Source organism: Selaginella moellendorffii, unplaced genomic scaffold (assembly GCF_000143415.4).
Source record: "Selaginella moellendorffii unplaced genomic scaffold, v1.0 SELMOscaffold_8, whole genome shotgun sequence".
Classification (NCBI taxonomy): Eukaryota; Viridiplantae; Streptophyta; class Lycopodiopsida; order Selaginellales; family Selaginellaceae; genus Selaginella; species Selaginella moellendorffii.
Window position 1 is genome coordinate 2,665,750 of NW_003314269.1, and position 20,528 is coordinate 2,686,277.

The 20,528-nt window shown below is 44.6% G+C and overlaps 6 protein-coding genes across 6 annotated transcripts; 3 read left to right on the forward strand and 3 right to left on the reverse strand.

The window, feature by feature from the left end:
- Window positions 1-14: 14 nt before the first annotated feature.
- LOC9632305 (sorting and assembly machinery component 50 homolog B) lies at window positions 15-1,851 on the reverse strand. Its single transcript, XM_002967391.2, has 4 exons — window positions 1,350-1,851; window positions 795-1,280; window positions 230-727; window positions 15-167 (listed from the first exon to the last, which is right to left on the reverse strand). Exons 1-4 carry the CDS (start codon window positions 1,815-1,817, stop codon window positions 87-89), a joined length of 1,533 nt encoding a protein of 510 aa, XP_002967437.2. The 5' UTR covers window positions 1,818-1,851; the 3' UTR covers window positions 15-86.
- Window positions 1,852-1,860: 9 nt separating this feature from the next.
- Window positions 1,861-5,184, reverse strand: LOC9632306 (biosynthetic arginine decarboxylase). The gene is made up of 9 exons (XM_024671987.1): window positions 4,422-5,184; window positions 4,198-4,352; window positions 3,958-4,140; window positions 3,732-3,803; window positions 3,503-3,682; window positions 3,316-3,450; window positions 3,179-3,265; window positions 2,319-3,119; window positions 1,861-2,264 (listed from the first exon to the last, which is right to left on the reverse strand). The coding sequence occupies exons 1-9, from the start codon at window positions 4,975-4,977 to the stop codon at window positions 1,923-1,925; spliced, it is 2,511 nt and encodes an 836-aa protein (XP_024527755.1). The 5' UTR covers window positions 4,978-5,184; the 3' UTR covers window positions 1,861-1,922.
- Window positions 5,185-13,088: 7,904 nt separating this feature from the next.
- On the forward strand, window positions 13,089-14,973 carry LOC112345422 (pentatricopeptide repeat-containing protein At4g02750-like). The gene is made up of 2 exons (XM_024672132.1): window positions 13,089-13,213; window positions 13,548-14,973. Exons 1-2 carry the CDS (start codon window positions 13,089-13,091, stop codon window positions 14,971-14,973), a joined length of 1,551 nt encoding a protein of 516 aa, XP_024527900.1.
- Window positions 14,974-14,993: 20 nt separating this feature from the next.
- On the forward strand, window positions 14,994-16,729 carry LOC112345363 (protein APEM9-like). The gene is made up of 7 exons (XM_024671907.1): window positions 14,994-15,085; window positions 15,136-15,315; window positions 15,360-15,437; window positions 15,489-15,744; window positions 15,805-16,115; window positions 16,165-16,305; window positions 16,362-16,729. Exons 1-6 carry the CDS (start codon window positions 15,033-15,035, stop codon window positions 16,274-16,276), a joined length of 990 nt encoding a protein of 329 aa, XP_024527675.1. The 5' UTR covers window positions 14,994-15,032; the 3' UTR covers window positions 16,277-16,305; window positions 16,362-16,729.
- LOC9635751 (9-cis-epoxycarotenoid dioxygenase NCED4, chloroplastic) lies at window positions 16,317-17,648 on the reverse strand. The gene has a single exon (XM_002967393.2). It carries the CDS (start codon window positions 17,646-17,648, stop codon window positions 16,317-16,319), a length of 1,332 nt encoding a protein of 443 aa, XP_002967439.2.
- Window positions 17,649-18,507: 859 nt separating this feature from the next.
- On the forward strand, window positions 18,508-20,148 carry LOC9632308 (hsp70 nucleotide exchange factor FES1). The gene is made up of 7 exons (XM_024671906.1): window positions 18,508-18,777; window positions 18,831-18,922; window positions 18,992-19,142; window positions 19,201-19,328; window positions 19,394-19,552; window positions 19,619-19,801; window positions 19,861-20,148. Exons 1-7 carry the CDS (start codon window positions 18,522-18,524, stop codon window positions 20,062-20,064), a joined length of 1,173 nt encoding a protein of 390 aa, XP_024527674.1. The 5' UTR covers window positions 18,508-18,521; the 3' UTR covers window positions 20,065-20,148.
- Window positions 20,149-20,528: the final 380 nt, after the last annotated feature.

Below are 20,528 nucleotides of genomic sequence, written 5' to 3' on the forward strand. Positions count from 1 at the left end.
ACTAAATTCTAACATTAGACTACTCAAAAATCCATTTATTCGGACAAATTTCTTCATAGAATCGAGTCAAAAACGTCCCGTCTCTTTCACGGAGGCGAGAAGCACAACTGGAATCCTTTCCTGACGCGATCGTTTTCCTGGTACTTGAGAACTCGGCAGTAATTTATCTTCCAAACCAGCAAAACACAAACTTTAGGAGAAACAAAGAGAAACCAAAGATCGAACAGACCTCTAGACGAAACATTCTCGTTGGGATGACCAAGCCCGCGCCCACCGAGGACCGGAACCCCGAGAAGAACTTCTGCGCCGTCATGTTCTTCCTGTCCGCCAGGCTCAAGATGTTGCCCGAGCACGCAAAGACGTGAGCGTGGATGTCGTGCTCCTTGAGAAACTTGAGCGGCAGATCGAAGGAGAGATCCGCGAAGCCGTTGATGGCGAAGTCTCCACCCAAGGTGTCCCTCTTCCCGACCTCCTCTTCGTTGCCGGACTTGACAAGCCGCCTGAGTTCCCTGGGACCGACTCCACGCGTTCGAAAGCCGACCAGGCTGAACGGGCCCCGGAGCTCGCTCACGAGACAGCTCGGTCCTCCCATGTAAAACCGGTCGCTCAGAGGCGTCGACTTGCTCAGGAAATCCTTCCCCCAGGGAACGATCAGCCCAGCCGAGGTACCGAGATTCAAGGCTGCGTTGAACACGCCTAGAGGAACAGCGAAACGGAAATCTAGCTCCTGTAATGCAAGAAAAGAAGACATCAGTAAAGATAAAGGCAGAGAAAACATCGTGACTTTCAAGTACCTGCCTGAAGAACCGCGAGAGCCTGGCGTCGGGTCCCAAGCCAGCGATCTGGGAGGAAGTGGAAAATGCGAATCCTTCAGTTGGTCTCACAGACGAATCCCGGGTGTCCAACCTGTAGCTATACTTCACAGCCGAGAGCAAAGAGTGACCAAGTTGGCCGCGAACAGTCTTGGACGCTCTATGAGACGGATCGGCAAGGTTTCTCCACGTCAAGTTGTAGCTGAGCTCGTGATTGTTGTCGTGGATCAAGCCAGTCGAGACCCCTAGCAGCCTTTCTTTGTAAGACGAGTACTTGTGCCAGTCCTGGGAGAGTAACGAGACCCGAGTGAAGAAACCAGCAGGCCAAGTTCTAAACCTGGGGAAATTCACTCCCACACTGTTCTCAGCTGTGGAGTCCCAGCCGTAGCAGCCAGTTCCATCCCAAGTTTCTCCATAACCCAGCAAGTTCTTCCACTTCAAGGTTCCCTCCAGCGACCATTTTCGAGACTGCAGTACAGTTTCCATGAGAAACATGAAAACTAGAAAAGAAAAGCTCGAGAGACCCAGAGAACTTACTTCTGGCCTGGAAAACATCCCCACATTGCACGAGTAAGGCCTCTCGGGCTCCACGACCTCGACGATCACATTCGTCGTTCCTGGCAGCTCCGGCGGCCCGACATCGAAATTGATGACCCACCTCTCAAACACATCCATGCGCTCCATCTGGACGCTGGCCTTGGCGGCCTCCAGCAAAATATCCTGAAGCGTCGTCGCCTCCTTCATCTTGCCCAGGACCGACTCGATCACCCAGTCCTTGGTGCGCTTGTTCCCCTTGATCTGGATGTCGTGGACACGCACATTCACATCCTCCTTCTCCATCTTGTGAGCCAGCCGCTCGAGCACTCGCCGCTTCCTTACCGCATTGGATCCATCCGCCGCCTCTTCCTCCTCCTCCTCCTCCGCCGCATCCTCCGCCACAGGCTCCTCCTGCTCCGCACGATTCTGCTCGCCTCCACTGCGAGCGTCGTCGTCTTCGCTCGCCATCGCCAGAGCCCGAGAAACCCTAGGGTTCTATGGATACGAAGCAAAACCCTAAAACTTTTATCAAGAGAATCTTTTTCCTGCTTTAAAATAATTGGCGGGAGCATATCATCGGCTCAAGTAAGTGTAGGATCCCAAGCTTCTCTTATAATTCACTAGCAGTGCTTGCGCTTCTTCCACCGAGAGATGGCCCTTTGCGACGGCGTCCTCGGCCTCCCTTCGCAGCTCTTCGGTCATCTCGTCGCCTACGTGCTGGACGGCTCGCATCACTTCTTCCATGGTTTGGCCCCGGATCACTCTCTCGATCGTGTAGCCTCCCCGGCCGCTAGAGCTGCCGTTCTTGAGCAATGCCGCGGCGGAGGTAAGGATGTCGCTGCTCGTCTGTGGCTTGATCTTGACGTGAATTATGTTTGTTCCACCGAAGAGATTGTGAGCGCTTCCCATCACCTCCTGAGAGAGCTTGAAGTTTTAGTACCGGAAACAAAAGAGAGAAGGAAACTTTACCTGGTAGACACCACCGAGGAAGAGTCCCATCAAGTAAGGCTCTCCCTTGCGAAGCTCGTGAACAGGGAGGGCGGCTGCTACTTCGCCATTCTCGCCGATGAACCGATCAAACTTCCCATCGCTGTCACAGGTGAGGTCGGCCAGAGTAGCTTGAACAGTCGGCTTCTCGGTCAGCCTTTGCAGTGGGATGATCGGGAAGATCTGGTCGATGGCCCAGGCGTCGGGAGCCGAGCGAAAGACGGATAAGTTGATGTGGTAGACTGCGGCCAGTGAGTCCCTCAGCTCCTGGAGCTCGTCCGGAAGATCTTCTCCTTTGCACAGTGCTACGACACGATGGCAGAGTGCTTCGTACAGGGCATCGGCTTGAGCTCGCTGCTCCAGGCTCAGGCATCCGAGCTTGAAGAGGCTGGATATCTCGGATTTGAACTGCTTGGCGTCGCTGTATGACTCTCTGAAGTTGGACTCGTCCATGGTATTGTAGACCTTCTCAAACGTGTGAAGGAGGTACTCCCCTGGATCTTGATCGGCGGCCGGGCTTGCTGAACAAGGCGGACAGTTTGAGTTGGCACAGCAGCCTCGACCATTGTCTTTCAGCTGGCCATAAGGCGAGTTATTCATCAGAACTTCCAGATTTGCGAGGGAAGTGTTCTCGGACCGCTCAAACGTGCTGAGAACGTCGAAGACGAGGACGGAATGATGGGATGCCAGCGCCCGCCCGCTCTCAGATATGATCACGGGTTGAGCAACCCCTTTTAAAATGCAAGCATCGACCAGAGCTGCCACCACATCGTTTGCATAATTCTGGGATAGGAAAAGAGAAAACCATGGTGAGCTTCGAAAACGTAAAACAAATGGCCCACCTGCATGCTGTAATTCGTTGAAGCACTCGATTGAGTTTTACTTCCGTCGTAGTCAATACCAAGCCCGCCTCCGACGTCAATATATTGCTGGAGAAAGCTTCAGATGGCCACTATACCGAAAGTAAAGGAGTACATACCATGGGTGCGCCCATCAAAGCTAACTCGCAGAAGATGTGGCTTCCTTCGCGCATGGCTTCTTTGATAATAGAGATCGAAGGAATTTGCGAACCGATATGAAAATGCAGGAGTTGAAGGCAATCCAACATGCCTTCCTGCATGTTCCAAGTGTTAGTATCAAATCCAGCATAAAAATGCGTAACAAACCTTTCTCAACGTATACACAACACGAACGATCTCAGTCACCGTGAGACCGAACTTTCCTTTGTCGCCTGAGGAACCACCCCAATGCCCGGTGTGTTTGGTGCTTAGTTTTGCCCTCACACCGACCATGGGTCGAACTCCCAAAATTCTGCACGCTTGGATTACCATTTCTAGCTCCTCCATCTGTCATAGGTTCATTGATAAACTACTCGGAATAAAAAGAAATACAAACCTGTTCAAGAACAATGATGGCATTCACGCCAAGCTGCCTCGCCAGTAACACACTCTCAATATATACCCGATCCTGCACATCAGCACCACGAGTTAGAAACAAAAATTAGAAAGTAAGAGAAACAAATTCTTGTCAAGAGACCATCGACGCTAGAGTCAATTACTCACAAGTCAACAGCACACAACTCATCAAGCCTCGACAGTGGAACAGGGTCACAAATAAATGCCTTGTATCCGTTGCAGATGAGAAGCGCGTCCTTACTGCCCCTTAGCTTTGCAATAGCTATCAGAAGTTCGGGTTTAGAGCCTGCTTCTAGCCCAAACTTACACCGATCCCCAAACTTCACAATGTCTTCGAGGAGATAGCGGTCGTGGTTACACTTGATAGGAAAAACTCCTTGAAAATGCCGCTACACGTCAGGAGAGCGAACTGTTGAAAAACAAATCAAAAGAAAAGAGAAACTTGCCTGATAGCTGAACTTCGCAATGGCATTGTTGAAACAATCATTCAGCTGGCGAATTCTGTGCTGCACTATTTCGGGGAAACGAAGAACCATTGGTAGCTGAAGGTTTCTTCGTCTGAGGCTCTCTATCAGATCTACCAAGTCCAGTTCGTCCGAGCCTGCCATTAACAAACAAAACAGAAAAGATTAAAATTCTTGCCTTCGGACAACTTCAAAGATGAATTTACCATCCAGATGTCCGTGGAGATGGACGCTAACGTGACCTTTAGAATTGATGAAAAAGTATGGCGCGCCCCACCCATCGATCTTATACAGCTCCGCGCTGTCATTGATCGTCCATATCTCTTCCTCCGAGTCTCTTTGATCCGTGGACACAACATCATCCCGCGAGATGAACCCCACCGACGACGTCTCAGAGATTGTGAGCCTCTCCAGTATGTCAAAATCCTTCCTGGCGGACGAGTAGTGCGTGAGGACACGCTTCTCGATGGCTGTGCTGCTCTCTACGGACCTCGTCTCCTCGTGAGACCTCGTTCTAAACTTCCCACTACACCAAGCGGCTCTCACAAAAATATTTAGAACCTGGACTCTCCTGGATCGAGACGACGCCCTAGCGCTGGCGCTGGCACTGGCACTGGCACTGCATTGATCGGGCGAGCACGGGCTCCCACACCCGGGCTGCGTCCACGAGAACCACCGAAACTGGGGCGGCCCGGCGATTCGATCCAGCGCGTTCTTGTACTGGAGCGATGTCGACGACAGCATTGGCGTGATGCCCGCCATGGCGCTGGCGCCGATCGATCGCTGCGAGCGAAAGATCGATCAAAATCCAGGGCAGCCGCGAGAGATCCAATGCCTCCGGCAGCCGATGCGCCAATGCCCCACCGCAAACATTTGCCCTAGCGCAATTCACACCCTAACAATCCATGGCGCGCATTGCAATGCGCTCTCCCTTCGCCCCATGACGTTTCCCATAAGGGTTTTAAGGGGTTAAAAGATAGTTGGATAACCTGAAGCATATGCTAGGGTGGTTAAATCTGGCGTATCCAGAGAAAATATATTACAAAATATTTAACCACTGAAATAACTTTAAAATCATGTCAACTTCAAAATAATGTTTTTATTTGGAGCAATTATTACAAGGGTTATTACATACATGTCCCACCTAAGCTTATGGAATCCGATCTTGCAGGTGGTCTAGATGCAAACCACATTAAATTAATGTATGAAGTTATTTGATATAATAATAAGGAGGGAGTGTTGACCTTTCTGGGCTGCTGGATTCAGCCAATGGCAGCCGTCCGATAGGGGTAGCTGTAAAAGGGTTATTTCCTTAACCATATCTTAACAAATAATTCTATTGATGTTTGCTATCAAGCCAATGGGAAGCAGTTAATTGCCTAGGGTGAGAGAAGAAGGCACTACCACACATGTCACATGCAAAGTGTTAATTGGCATTGACACTAAACCTTTTGCAATGGAGATTGCTGAAATTAAGAGGGTAAATTCTAGGATTTAGTGGAAAGCATTTATAATAACAATACACCTCAAGCTTATATTTAGATCTCTTTCCCTTGATTTAGGGTTTTATGGGCTATGGGCATGCTCTTGCCAATCCCTTGCAATGGTGTCACATTCATCCCAAATGTGCAAATTCCTGTATAGTGCCCTTTTTTTTGCTACAGCTGCTAGTGTACTACTTGTTTTGGGAATTGAGACAAGCTGCAACAACCATGGTTGGTCCTGATTGTTCCGAATGCCCACCGGCCGACCGGCTGTGAAAATGCCGAATGGCTGAGCGGTTCATAAAATTTTTTTGATAAAAAAAAAACATTTTTAGTAAAACCACATTAATAAAAGTAGGAAAACCAAAGCAAATGATCCCTCATGGCCTATAGAAGCACTCATAGGCTGAGATTGACTAACACTTTGTGTACCAACTCCAGAAGCAGATGCCCCATCAAAATGCCTACTTTGTAGATTTGCTATAGAAAGTAAAGACAAAGGGGTATTAGTGATTTGCTCCACCAACATTCGGTGAATTTGGTTCTGAACATGAAGAGGAACATTTAAAGCATTATATGCTTCAACATCATACCTAGAAATTTTAGCAAGATATGCCTTGATTCGTTTTGGCAGACCACCATACATTTTTCCACAATAATTACATTTCCAATGCCCAGCTCCTTTGCTGGAAGCATAAAGAGTGAGCTTGGTAACATGGGACCATGCCCAATCGGGCACCATTGCTCAATTGTGCTAGAATCGCTTGAATCGCTAGAATCATGGAATTGTAATTTCCATTTTAGGGCAAAAATTTCAAGCATTGCGGACTAGGCGATTTGCAAGGCCTCAATGAGCTGCTCCACGCTCAATTGAAAGCAAAGGCCGACCGACTGGAGAGTGTTGCCCTATAGAGCTCGGTACGCACGCAGCTCCTATAGGCTATAGTCCTCTTCGTCAAATTCTATGTAGGCTTGCTAGGCTGGGCATTCATGGATGGATGGATCGCTCCATAGCAACAGGAGAACAACAAAGTAGTGGAGATGCAGTGGCAATGGTGATAGCCACAGCAGCATCAGAAATCTAGCCCCTACAAGCGCGATCACCATTTTTTTCGCCGAACGGAATCACCGAACAGAGCTGTCCGACCGCATTCGGCTAACCGCGTTTGGTGGCGGTCGGGATTTTGGCCAAACGCAATTTGGACCAACCATGGCGATGACACTGGAGCCGCTATTGTAAATGGATTTTCTTGCAATGAGATTGCATTTTCTCAAACTTTGTACTAGCGATGGAAAGATTTTGGGAGAGTCATTAAGTTTGTAAGTACTTTTTTTTCTCTCTTCATTTTTATTTTGTTTTGTTTTGTTTCTTTGGATTCAAAGGCAGAGTTGCTTCAACAGTATGGTGGTGTGATGCCTCTAGCAGCATGTCTAAACCACTAGCAAGCAATCTACAAAGTAAGCTATTCTCCTTTCAATGGAAGTTTTGGGAGTTCTTTTATATTCTTTAGGTGGTGGCACAAGCTCTAGAGAAGGCAAAAGTGAAGGAGTTAGAACTTGCAACACTAGTTGTGACAATTGGTTTTGGCTTGAGTCTATGCTTAGATGGTAACGTTTGTTATGATCTTCCTTGGGCTTATTGTTGTGCCTAGTGCCAGAAGAATTATATTGGGCATCACATTGAAGAATTGTTTGGCATGTAGTTTCCTAGCCACTAGCACCAGGGGAGGGGCATTCATCGCTCACATGCTTCTCATTGTGGCAAATTTGCATAGTGTAAATATTTTACTCTCTTTACCAGATGAATTCATGGGTGCAAAGATTAGGACATTGGGTGGTGAGTGTTAGCTAGACTCTAACAGTAGGTTCTATCTCTTGCTAATTGTGCTATCATAGTGACGGAAGTGTGGTATCAAAAGATTTTTAGTTATCCAAGTGCTAATATACAATGTTTTTGCTAATCTAACTAGTAACAAATTGTATTTATGAGATGATAGATTATGTATGCCTTTGGTGGAATCACTAGATCAAAATCCAAAATTGGTAGAGAATTCTATTTAACAGGTTACCCAAGTGAGTGAATATTTATTTTTAAATGAATAACTTTATTTTTAATGCTTTATAAAAAAAAGAATCAATTTACCCAATCTTATTCTCTTTTATGAAGTATTATAATCTTGAATATTTTAGGTCAAAAATAACTTTTATAATTTAATTTAACAGTATCTATAATATAATAAGAAAACTATATTCTATACAGATGGCCTATCTAAATATCAGTAAAACATATAGAACCTAACACCAAGTGATGGTGGGCTGATTTAGTTTTATGAATGTGTAGGACCATGATCAAAACTTCAAATGTTAATATAAAAAAATTAAATAACTTTAACAATAGGAGTATATATTATATTTTTATATGTAGCCTTAGCTATTTACAATCTAACTCATAACAAAAAAAACTAAAATAATGTATGTAGTATTTGATGAATTAGTAATATTTTAAAATACTTTTCCTAACTGCAAATATAGTTTATTAATACATAATACTATGCAATATAAGATTTGAATTTACAGTTTCTATAACATATATATTTACAAATAATTATTTTCTTGACTAGATCTGGGAAATAATATATTAATGTTCCTAATAGCTTATTGTTTTATATTCTAAGTAAAACACATAATTAAGTAATGTCTTTCAGTAATTATTCTCTTTTCTAGAGCTCTAGGGTTTGTGAAGAACTGGGAGAAGAGCAACCAACACAGTGTGACTTGGAAAGTTATAACCCAATTCTTTCTCCTTTTTGTAGAGAAGCTTGAGAGTGCTTTAGCCATATTTAGAGACTGGTAGTCTAAGTGTTTGTTTTCTATTGACATGTATGTGATTTCCTTGGCCTTGTCATGGAGCAAGTTGTGTAATTAGAAGCACTCCTTGCATAACCTTTGAACGCTTAGCCGAGGTTGTGGACAATGAATGTAAGCTCTTAAGTTTCTTCCTTGCTTCTTGCTTTCTTATGTGAGTTTCATTTTTTCAATGTGCTTGTTTAATGGGCTCTTGTATTGGGCTGTGTTGCTACCTCTCGGTGCACTACAAAACCAAGCTCCAGAAGAAGTACAAGCTGCCTAGATCACAGAGCCAAGATTTTATCTCCCACTGCTTCTACGAGTGCTACTCACTTGCACAAGAGTTCCAGCAGCAAAAGGCCAAGAGCATCAAGTCCACCATGGTTGATCAAAGTTAGGGTAAGCACAAACTCTTTTGTTATTCCAACTTCCTCTAGGTGTGAGTGGAAACTAGGTGCTAGGGTAGAGAATTGTTGGGGCATAAGCCATGGACAATAGGTAACAAAAAATGTTGCCTGAGTCTATGGCCCTTTTGCATTGCTTGTCAATTTTTTTTGGCTCCTAGAAAACTCTTATGAGGGATTGTGTGGGCAGAAGAACAATAGCTTTTGGGGTTCCCATGGAGATGTTGCTTAGGTGGCAAAACCATTGGGCCACAAATATCGTTTCCTAGCTTGGATACTATGATTAAAATTCATTTTGACTTAAACTTGCCTCAATCAGTTAATATAATTAAGATGGCACTTACTCTGTTTTAGAATTTTCTTCTTTATGTATATGTTTAGTTGATAGATAAAGTCACCTGTCACCAATTGATAAGCTATACTAATGATCGGGCAATTACAGCAATTCCATATGATGCTTAAGGTGTGGGTTAGCTTAGTCTTAATAAACAAAATTAAACACCTTCATAAATCTTATATACATAGCATATCAGGTTTTGAATTTATAGTTTATATATTAATAACAATCATTTTTTGTATTTCTTTTCTTAGTTTTACTTAGGTCTGGGTAGTAGATTAACATTTTATTGTTCTATATTCTAAGAAAAGCACATGGCAAAGTAATTATTTACTAAATCTATATTACTTAAAATTAAATTAATTTTGAGTTTAAGGGTACATACAATTTTTTTAATTTTAGGTTATATTTGGGTCTGAGTAATATATTAATGTTCTTAAATCTTGGTTATATATTTATTCATATTCCAAGTAAACACATAATAATTAAATAATGCTTCCCCAAATTAATGATAATTAATCTTCTTAGTTCGTCTTTACATTTCTATGAGTCTGGGTAAGTTTTCTTAATATTTTAGGATTCTAAATTTATCTATATCCCAAATAAAAACATACTTTGTAGGGTTTATAAATATGCATGCATATATATTTATTACCTTGGCTAGGTAATACACTAATTATAGTATTATAGCATATGGACCATCCATTGGGACTGAATCTAAAGTACAAGTTTAAACCCTAATTAATATATTTATTCCTTTATCCTAAGCAATCATATTGGTGGAGGTGAGGGGCATTGCAATTTGTCATTGAAGAGCAAAGCTTTTAGACAGTGCTTTGCTTTAGTGTTTAGCATTGTAATTTTTGGTTTTATTTCTTCATCTCTTTTAAATCTAGATTTGTATTAGCCTTTTGCAAGATCTAGAGTTTTAGCTATCATTGTGCTTATATCTACTCTTTCTTTTAATCTTCATTGCATTCTCTTTTTTTACCATACTATGCTGTCATCAATTAAGGAGTATATCACTTAAGGTTGCCAATACTACTTTATTAGATTAAACTTTTAGTGTTGTAAAGTGTGATCATATTAGTGATGTACTTATCTTTGGTGTGTTGCCATCTTTAACTTCTATAGGACATAATTACATAGTTTGTCCTATTCTCGGTGTTTGTCATCTCTCATTAATGTGGAGCATGATTGTAACATCGATTGGAGAGCTATGGATGATGCAATTTGATTCTTGGAGAATGTTCAAGAATCAAGTTTATGGGAAGATGATGTGTATGAGTTCAAATGAATTCTAAATCATTTTGACAAATTTAATTATTATAGAAATAGCTTTAGAGATGTAATAGAGATTTTGCAAAGTAGGTGTCAATCCTTCAATCTACCATTTGATCTTTTCTCTTTACCTTTTGTTCTTTCCCAACCTTTTCTTATTTTTTAGTCTAAGCCACATTTTCATGTTCTTAGTATTATTTCTTCATTTGTAATGTTTTCTTCTTCTAGCATATTGATCATTTATGACTCTAATAATTCTCATTCTTAGGCTAGTGTTGAGTTGAGTGTTTTCTATCTTCCTCATACTAATCTAAATATTAAGTGTGTGCATAAAGTTGAAATCTTGTTTTTATTTCAATAGCAAAGTCTTTGATCAATTTTAGTGTTGAGTATTCCCCTATTCTAATGGTTGAGTCACTTTTATAAAAGTTTCAAATTGAATGCATGTCCCCACTAGTGAGTACCACTAAGAGTATTTGTTTTACTATTGTTGTTGAGGAGTTTATATATTTCCTTGAGTGTGTAGACATTGTTATTAATTTTCCCATATCAAATGTTGAATTATGTATTAAGGGGTTGAATGGTGTGAATTTTTTACTTATATTGTGGTAGCTGAAGTATTTTATGATAGAAAGTTCTCTATTTTCCAAACTTTGAGCACATATCCTTTTTTTAATTTCTCCATTTTTGAATTTTAAGCTACTGCAAACTTTTGATGCTTCTTTATCCACTTTTTTTTTTCCACAATTGTTTTTAATTTTTTTTAATTTTCTCCTTTTTACCTTGACACTTTAAACTTTTTTTCTTTGGAGGAGGGGATAGAGGGGATGGATGGGAGTCCAGCCCCAATGATAGAGTAAGGATGATCAAATACAGTAATGGAACAATGACGAATAACATGGATTGTGGAATGAGTCATCATTATTAGCAACTTTGTTAGTAGTTTTGTAGGAGCTTTAGATTTTTATGGTAGTTTGTAATTACCTAGCAAAAGCTTTAGATATTCCACCTAATTTATTATCATCACTTTTTCATTTTCCAAAGGGGAGGATAATGTAAGATCTGTGAATATATATATGTATATACATGTATTACCCTATAATACTATAGTATATGAATTGTTTATTTAGGACTGAATTTAGTCCATCTATTTTTATATATAAGCAGTGGTTTAAACCTCAATTAATATATTTATTCCTATATTCCAAGCATTCACAACTTCTTATATAACTTCTAATTAATAAAATTTATTTTTAGTAATTCTTCTTTTATTGTTTTTTTTTGGAAGTGTACTAAATATATTTATTCTTATAACTATAAAAAAAATAATCTTAGCAGTTTCAGTTTTAATTTTTTTGGGTTGAGTAATTTCTTAAAATATTAGTATTCTAAATATATTCATATAATATCTTTATCAATAATATTTACTTAGTAATTCTTATTTTTCCCTTTAGTGTTTGAAATAGTGCATAGGTCTTGAGTTACCTGAAGACAATCACCAAAACTGTAGATGGAGTTATAAGCGAGAAAAATCATAATGCCACATAATATGAGAACTCAAAAGCACAATCCCTATACTCTATACTATTATATACACATATAAAAATATCAAAAGAAAATATTGTATAAAATTATTGATTTTTGTACTCTTCCAACATTTGTTGCGCAATATTAAAAGGCAATTGAGGAGAGAAAAGCTTCACCTTGCCAACCTGCCAACTTTTGTTGGGCAATTTCTAGTTCATATACTTTTTACAAATTCTTGCAACACTCCCCAAGAAGCATAAGACCCATGGGTTTAAATATGCTGCAATGACAATTGTTGTGGCTATTTGTCTGCAAATCTTATTGGCATCTATTATAATCACAGCATATGCATAATATAGGCACAAATTAAATGTCTCTCATAACTAAATTTAATCACTAGATTAAATTAAATATTATATTTAGTTGTGCAATTTTTTTATCTAACAGGATTGTTACCTAAAATATTTCTATATCTTAAGCTCTATCGCCCTGCGCACCACCTAAGTAGCTCACCCATCGACCATGCTGCTGGCAGCTCGTGACTCTATGCCACCTGCTCACAAAACCCTAGCATGATGTAGAAAAACATTTTGTTTAATGTAGATTGCATGGCCATCAGTAGAAATTCTCTAAACTGGAGTTGACGCTACGGCTCCAAAAACTTCCAGGTTGTCAACATAATAAAGTCTAAGTGTGGTTCATCCTAAAGCAGCTTATACTTGAAACTAAAATGAATGTTTCTTTCCCAGTGGTAAATCTGAATTCCAATAAAGCAAGTAAATTTCAAGTAAAATTTAGATTTTAGATTTGGAAAGCTTTTTCTATCTGTAGAACGAGGAGTGGAGGCTCTTGGGAAAACTTTTGTGAATGTTTGCATGGCCAATGAGAGGATGGCTGGGATAGAAGAAGTTTATTGTTTGCTGTAGGTGAGGGCCAAATCACAACACGTGGTCTAGCTCCCTCCTCTCTCTCGAGTGTTGCAATTTTGATTACATGCGCATCGCTGCCATCACCAGGGATCGACCTCCACACACAAAGCATACTGCCGAGGTTGTGAATGCCAACACTGTGGTGAGCATTTCTTTTTTCGCTGCTTTTTGCCCAGTTAGCAGTAGAAGGTTTCCAGTGGTTGTGTAACCACTGGGTCTTCTCTCACGCTATGATGGTGAGCCAAAGCAATCACGCCTTATCCCCGTCAGCTCCAGGAAATTAGCTTTCTGGGACAGTGTTTATGAGAAATTGGGATAGAGCTGATGATCGTACAGAGAGGATTTGCCACAAATCGCAGAGCATTTCTTTCCATAAATCCATATCCATCCCTAATTCGCTGCATTGGATGAAAGACAAAAACTTTATGGTTCTTAGGCTAATCGTGCTTGGTATTTCCTTTTTACTTTTGGTAGTTGCAAATGTCAATTGTGAATTGCTAGGGAAAAGACTTCATATGCTCAGATTTCCCGCCATTGGGTTTGAGCGGCATAGCGATGAAGCCAAGAACAAGGGCAACGATTTTGTGGCTTGGAATTCGCTCATCTCAAGTTTCGCTTCGATCGGCAATGCCTCGGGCGCAAAGAACGCCTTCGATGCGATGCCGGGGTGGACGATCGTGTCGTGGAATGCGCTCCTGGATGCGTATGCTAGGAAGGGGCAGCAGCTCCGCCGGATGGAATCTCTCCTCGACGCCATGCCCGAGTGGAATGTCGTCTCCTGGACAATCATGCTCAAGGCCTTCACGAAAGAGGGCCAGATCGATTCGGCGGTGGCTGTCTTCGATTCAATGCAGGAGCGCAGCTTGATCTCCTGGACGATCTTCCTCCAGGCGTACGCCGCCAGATCAGGGCATCTAGCGCAGGCCAGGAACGTCTTTGAGAGGATGCCCCAGCACGACGCGGTTTCTTGCAATGTGATGCTCGTGGCTTTCGCTCAAGCCGCTGATCCAGCCAGCGCCAAGCGCGTCTTTGATTCCATGCGACAGTGGACCGATGTCTCGTGGATTTCACTCCTTGCGGCATTTGCCCGGAATGGCAATCTGGAAGGCGCGAAGAACACATTCGACACCAGTCCATTCCGGAATCTCCTTCTCTCGACCGCGATGCTCCAAGCGTTCGCGCAATCCGGCCACATCGATCAAGCCCAAGCTTTCTTTGAGAGCATGCCGGAGTGGGATCTAGTCGCTTGGAACACTCTCCTAACAGCATTTGCCCAGGCCGGGGATCTTTATAGCGCATTGCCAGTCTTTCGCAAGATGCCGGTCAAGGACATTGTCTCTTGGACGTCTCTCCTCCGGGCTTGCTCCAGGGATCCAGCGGCGGCATCGATCGTCTTCCATTCCATGCCACAGCGAGACATCGTGGCCTGGACCTCGATTCTCGAGATCTACTCGCAGGCCGGAGAGCTGGGCGCAGCTCGATCTACGTTTGATCGGATGCCCGAGCTGGATACCATCTGCTGGACAGCAATGATCTTCGCGTGCTCGCGCTCAAGCGCTGGCGAGCAAGCACTCGAGCTCTACGCGCTGATGCAGATGGAAGGGTGGAATCCAAATGGCGTGACATGCCTCAATGTTCTTGCCGCTTGCGCGCATCTGGGCCTCGTCGATCGGTGCCAGGGATTTCTGGGATCGATGATCCTGGATCACGGGCTCTCTCCGGGGATCGAGCACATCTCCTGCGCGATCGACCTCCTGGGCCGGATGGGAAGGCTCGAGCAGGCGGAAGAGCTGCTGCGAGCAATGCCGTTCTCTCCGGACGCCGCCGCGATCCGGGCACTTCTTAGCAGCAGCCGCACGCACAGAGACGTCGATCGCGCTCGCCGTCGCGCGAGATCGTCGTGTTCTTCCCTGGCCACCATTCCTCTTCTTTCCAACGCGATGCTGTGAAAGACGTGAGAAATCTATCGAGATCAAATATTAGGGCTCTGTTTTTAGGGTTTATCACAATGCAGGGCGAGGAAGGGGATGCGCTGTGGGACGATATTGTCCTCGCTGAGAGGTAAATTTCCACTCCACCCTCTGCGGATTGATCTTATTTTCGTGCTCTAGATTCCTCGTTAGCGCGATGTATGCCCGTTCTTTGTCCAAGGCGTCCGAGGTTCTTGACAAGCTGCGGCTAAAATCCTCAGACACTCGACGGCTTCTCTACGCTGTTAACGATCAAGGCCTTAGAGACCTTGTTGAAGCTGCTGGAATGGTGCTTGTCCAAGCGACCAGCGAAATGGGGAGGTAACAAATAGCGCTAGTTTTAAACGGTCTAAACTTCTTTGCAGGCTTGGATCGTTATTTAGCATCTTGGAAGATCATTTCGAGAGTCTGGAGTTTATACCGCACTACTTGGTTCTTCCAGCGTGAGTCCTTCTTTTTTGTCATATTTTTTTTTCTAAACGACAGCTCTGTAGAATTTGTCTACAAGTCTCATCTCAGCTCCATTATCCTGCTCATCTAGCTCTTCAGTGCTACCTCGATGGCTGGTCCAGGGATGCCCAACAAAGTGGCTTTTACACTAAAACTGTCAAAGAGTGCACTATGCTCTTGCCGGGGGATATTTATGCCGACTTATCAGAAATCTTTTCTGTGCACCTATTACGTCTCAAGGACCCCAAGTTGGCCCTCAGCTGGACGGAGAAACTCAACCTGCCGAAAAGGAGAAGGCAAGTAAGTGGTCGTCCTTTCAGAAATATTCATTGCATTTTTCACGAGTTGTTTGTTTGATAGGAACTGTTGGAAAAGCTTCTTGATCGTACCGTCCCTACGCCAATGAAAAAAAAAGAATTAGAAGAAGAAGAACAGGGAGCCGGCTTTCTTGGTGACAAAGAATCTGCACCTACAAAGAAAACGAGAGCTCTCCAATCGACATCGCTACGTATAAGCTTTGCTTACTGGGTAAAGCTCCTGGTTGAAGTGCTTCGCATATTTTGGATCCAAGCATTGGCTCGAATATCATTCCAGTTCTCTGCAATAGGAAAGAGCCTTGCAACGATTATTATGGTGTATGCGTTGATCAAGAAACGCCACCTTATCCGGAGGTTTGAGCTTATGGTTATCTACTCTAGATTCAAGTGCTTGATTTTGTAGGGCCATGAGCAACGTGTTGCGAGGCGCTCTCACTGGACTAAAAGACTTTTGGGACCTTGCTTTCGGATTGCAAATAAATCCACTGGCTGCGGTGTCAAACGCTGGACATTGACGTGATATGGACCTACACACATTAGTTTGGTAGCTACTTGTTATACAGGCTTCTGCTGAGCTAACTTTTCCTTGTTCACGAACAGCCCATGGAAACCGTATGGTACTCTCGAAGGGAGCTCGATGGACGCTACTGTGTCTAGCTTGGGAGAGCTCGCATCCATAATAAGCAGTTCGGAGACGCCAGTTATTTCATCGTGGACGTAGCAAAGCAGAAAGCCGTCATCTTCCTCGGCATCGTCGTTCCTGGGAACGAAAAATGGCTCACTGCCAAAACGTCCCGTTCCAAATTTTCTCCATGCAACCACAGCGGGGTCATACTCGAGAGCTTCTTCAGAGATGGTCGTCACGTTGGAACATCTGGGAGCATTCAGATCGAGCTTTGCAACTCCAGAGAACTTCGGCCATGGACCATAAATCGAATAATAAGCATACCTCGTCTTTCTGGTGATCATCCGGTGATCGACTTGGCCGATCTCGAGAACTGCAGCAGTGACTCGTGTTACGGTAGCCAGGCTCGTCTTCATATCTAGATGGACTTCACAGACAGTGTTATGAACGGAAGCCGGATCATCAAACATGTTCCTGAGCGGCCATGTCTTTGCAGCGATCAGCACGATCTTTTCTCCGCCGTCCTCCTCCCAGCCGGTCACAAAATGCAAACTCGTGAAGCCAGGGACGTCGAACCATTTCAAGCCGGACACATCCTCGGCGTTCCTGGGAAGAACACCAAATCGTGGGACTTTGTTCTCGTCGCACACAACGGCAGAGGTTCTCTTCAGGAAGAGATCTTGGAACCGGAAAACTATCTGCGTCTCCGGGAAGACGACGAAGTTCTCGGTCGCCACGAAGTCGTGCATCATAACCGGCTCGGACAGGGGAATTGGAACGTCCTTGGACTTCACTCCTCGAGCAGACACTTTGAAGTACTTGAGATACGGCTTCGTGGCGACGCTGTAGCTGTAACAGAGCAGCTCTCCAGTCCGTGGATCCAGCTTGGGATGAGCTGTCATTGGCGAGTTGAGCTGGTTCTCGCCATCAAAACCGAACCTTCCGACGGTCTCGAGGTCGCCACTCTCGCAGATACGAACAGCATAAGGCATGTCGTCCTCGGACATGGCGAGAAGAGTTCCATTGTGGAAGACAAGCCCAGCGTTCGCAGTCCCGATTCCTCCAGTGGCATCGACGATTCCCAGCGCGACTCTCATGGCGAAGAGTGTGATGCGAGCGATTCCTGGGACTCCGTGACTATCTCCCAACGGATTCGGGAACAGGGACCGGCCAGCGGAAGCTTCGTGCTTGTACCTGTTGGTCTTGGTGTAGCGGCAACAGTAGTATGGAACTCCACCAACGAACTTGACAGCGTGAAGCATTCCATGGCCGTCGAAGTAGTGGTATCCTCCCACCGGCTTGAAGAGCGGATTGGCACCGTTCCGGATGTAGATGCCTCCTTTCAGGCACTCCGGGATCTCTCCTCGAACCAGGGTGCACGGCTGCGGAGGGACTTCGCAGGGAACCGGCGCAAAGTTGTCGGCGAGCTGGATCTTTGGGTCCGATCGCGGCGGACGCACCACTCGCGGCTCGATGAAGTTTGCAATGAAGCTCTCGGCGGCGTCGCAGAGCCGTCCTGCTATGCCCGTGTATTGCTTTCTGGCGCTGGTGGTGGCGGTGGTGTTGGTGGTGGTGGTGGTGGCGATGGAGGAGGAGCTTAAACTAAGTAAGCTTTTCAGTTCTTTTTCTTCTTCCAGTGGCTGCTCCCTGACTGCTGTTGCTCTGATTCCAGGGTGGTGGCTTTGCGCTGCTGCTCGCGTTTTGCTCACTGGAGAGAGAAATCCGGCTGCTCCATGATGGAGTACGAAAGCCATTCTCTGTGAGATGGCGAGACGAGAGCTTTCTCGCCGCGAGTACACTCAAGGAACGCAAAGCATTGTCGTGGACACTACTCAGAGTAATGAATCGGCATGAGTCACTGTACTCGCTCAAGCTCAAATTCAGCGCTACAAGCAACAAAGACAGATGCCTTGCGGGAGGGACAATCTTGAAGATCTAGTTGATTTTGTGGCTCCCCATCGATAAGACCACTCGGTCTTGCCATTCCCGGGCCTACATCTCTATACGTAAGCCAGATTTAAACACACGGTGGCGCGAGATTTTGAATTAAAACACTGGTTACACGTGGTAACTTTTCACTGGCATGCCACGTCCGACGTGGTGGCAAATTTTAGGGCTTGCGATAGGGAAGGGGAATGGCGAGAATGGCGATGCCGATGGCGCTGGTGTGTTTCTTCTCCCTGGCCTGCGCGGCGGCAGCGGCAGCGGCGCCGCCCACTGTGCTCTCTAGGATAGCTGGGCTGGACGCGAAGCTGAATTCGAGCCGGGGAGGCTTTGCGTGGGTGACTGGAATCGACGAGAAGGATCTGGAAACCAAGGCGCAGGTCTCGCTGTTGGAGGATACCGAGGTCGGGTTTCCAACGCTAGATAGCCTTCTCCAATGGGCCATAGGTATCAAACAATGCTTGCTGGGTTGGATGGTATAAGATTCGTGTTCTTCGCAGGACACTCTGATCCAGAGAAACTAAAGGACTCTGCCAGGGAAACCATGAGGCTTACTCCCGAGGAACTCGCAAAGCGTCGAGCGGATATCAAGGTAAGGAAAGAAACCTGGAGAAACGAACTGGCTGTTTATAATGGATTTGTTTGTTTCTGTGCTTATTAGGAACTGATGGAGAGATTGAAAATGCCATCTGATGCAGATTTGATGAGAATAGCGATCAAGGATCTTAAGAATTCTTCTCTCTCGGTTGACGAGCACAAGCGTGCTTTGGACGAGCTACTGGAGCTCGTTGAGCCGATTGACAACGCAAATGGTACCTGTTTTTGTTTTCCCTGTTTTGGAACTTTCACTGAAAAATCTCTTTCTCTCAGATTTAAACAAGCTGGGTGGCCTGGAAGCTGTGATCGATGTGCTCCAGAGCCCCGAAGAGGACATCCGGGTAGCCGCAGCGTGGGTGCTGGGAAAGGCCAGTCAGAACAATCGTCTCGTCCAAAGTCAGGTAAAAAACCTTGTCCGATGGAAAGCGGCGGCTACATGAACTTCTTCATGTCTTTATCATTGCAGATTTTACAAATGGAAACACTTCCAGCTTTGATGAAGATGGTTACGGCTACTTCCGAGGAGGAGGCCGTGAAGGCTCTGTATGCCGTTTCCGCTGTGATCAGGAACTATCCCGCTGGCCACGAAGCGTTTTACGAGCAAGGTGGCGCGAGACTCTTGCAGGTAAGCGTCGTGGAAACTTGATTTCTCGCTCCAATCTCTGTTAATCTTCTTGATCCTGTCGAGCAGGAACTGTTAAGCAGCTCTAGCACGAGCCAGAGACTCATGAAGAAGGCTCTGTTTTTGGTGGCCGACTTAGCCGAGCAGCTTGCGGAAGCTGGAGGAGGTTTATCAAGCTACGTTCCCGAGGACGAGCTAGTGGAATCTGTTGTCCAGATACTCGGTTCGTCCGACTTGGACACTCAAGAAAAGGCAAGAAAGCCTCTCGAAGTTTTTGTGAGTTTTAACTTGCGTGAACTTTTGGTATGCAGGCACTCATGGCTCTCAAGAGCCTGGCTCGCGTCGGGAGCACGCACAAGACGCTCAAGGGCGTGTCGGGGTTGGATGTGGCGCTGGAAAAGCTCCGGCGGACGCTGGAGCAGCTGATGCTCGAGCAGGATCATGTGGAGCTGGCCAGGGACATGGAGGAACTGAGGAAAGAAGTAGCAGCGTCCTTGCAGGTTGGACGGATTTGACCCGACAATACAAAGGATTGCCTTTGGTTTGTAAATTTTTACTGCCTGCTCGAGAAATCAAGTTTGTAAAGCTTTCTGTTTTCATATGTCCAAAAAGCTTATTTTGAAATTATTTTTAAAGACTTTCCAATGTCTTAATCAGTTAGGGTGAATATATCTAAAATATGCTTGAATATTTTATTATCTAGCATTTCATTTATGTTTATAATTTATAAACATACCTAAACACCTCCCAATATATTCTATTATCCCAAACTTGACATTCCAGAACTTGCTCTCCTAGCATTTCTCCAGCCTTTTTGGACTCACACCAATTACTCCTTACATTCTCCAACAATGTATAACACCCTCTGTTGGGATAATACCCAAGAGCTTTCGGAGAGAGTAAGGGCTCACGAATCTTCTCTAAAGCCATTTGCATGGCCTCTTAGACAATCAAGTCCCCCACCCCATCGGCAAAAGTG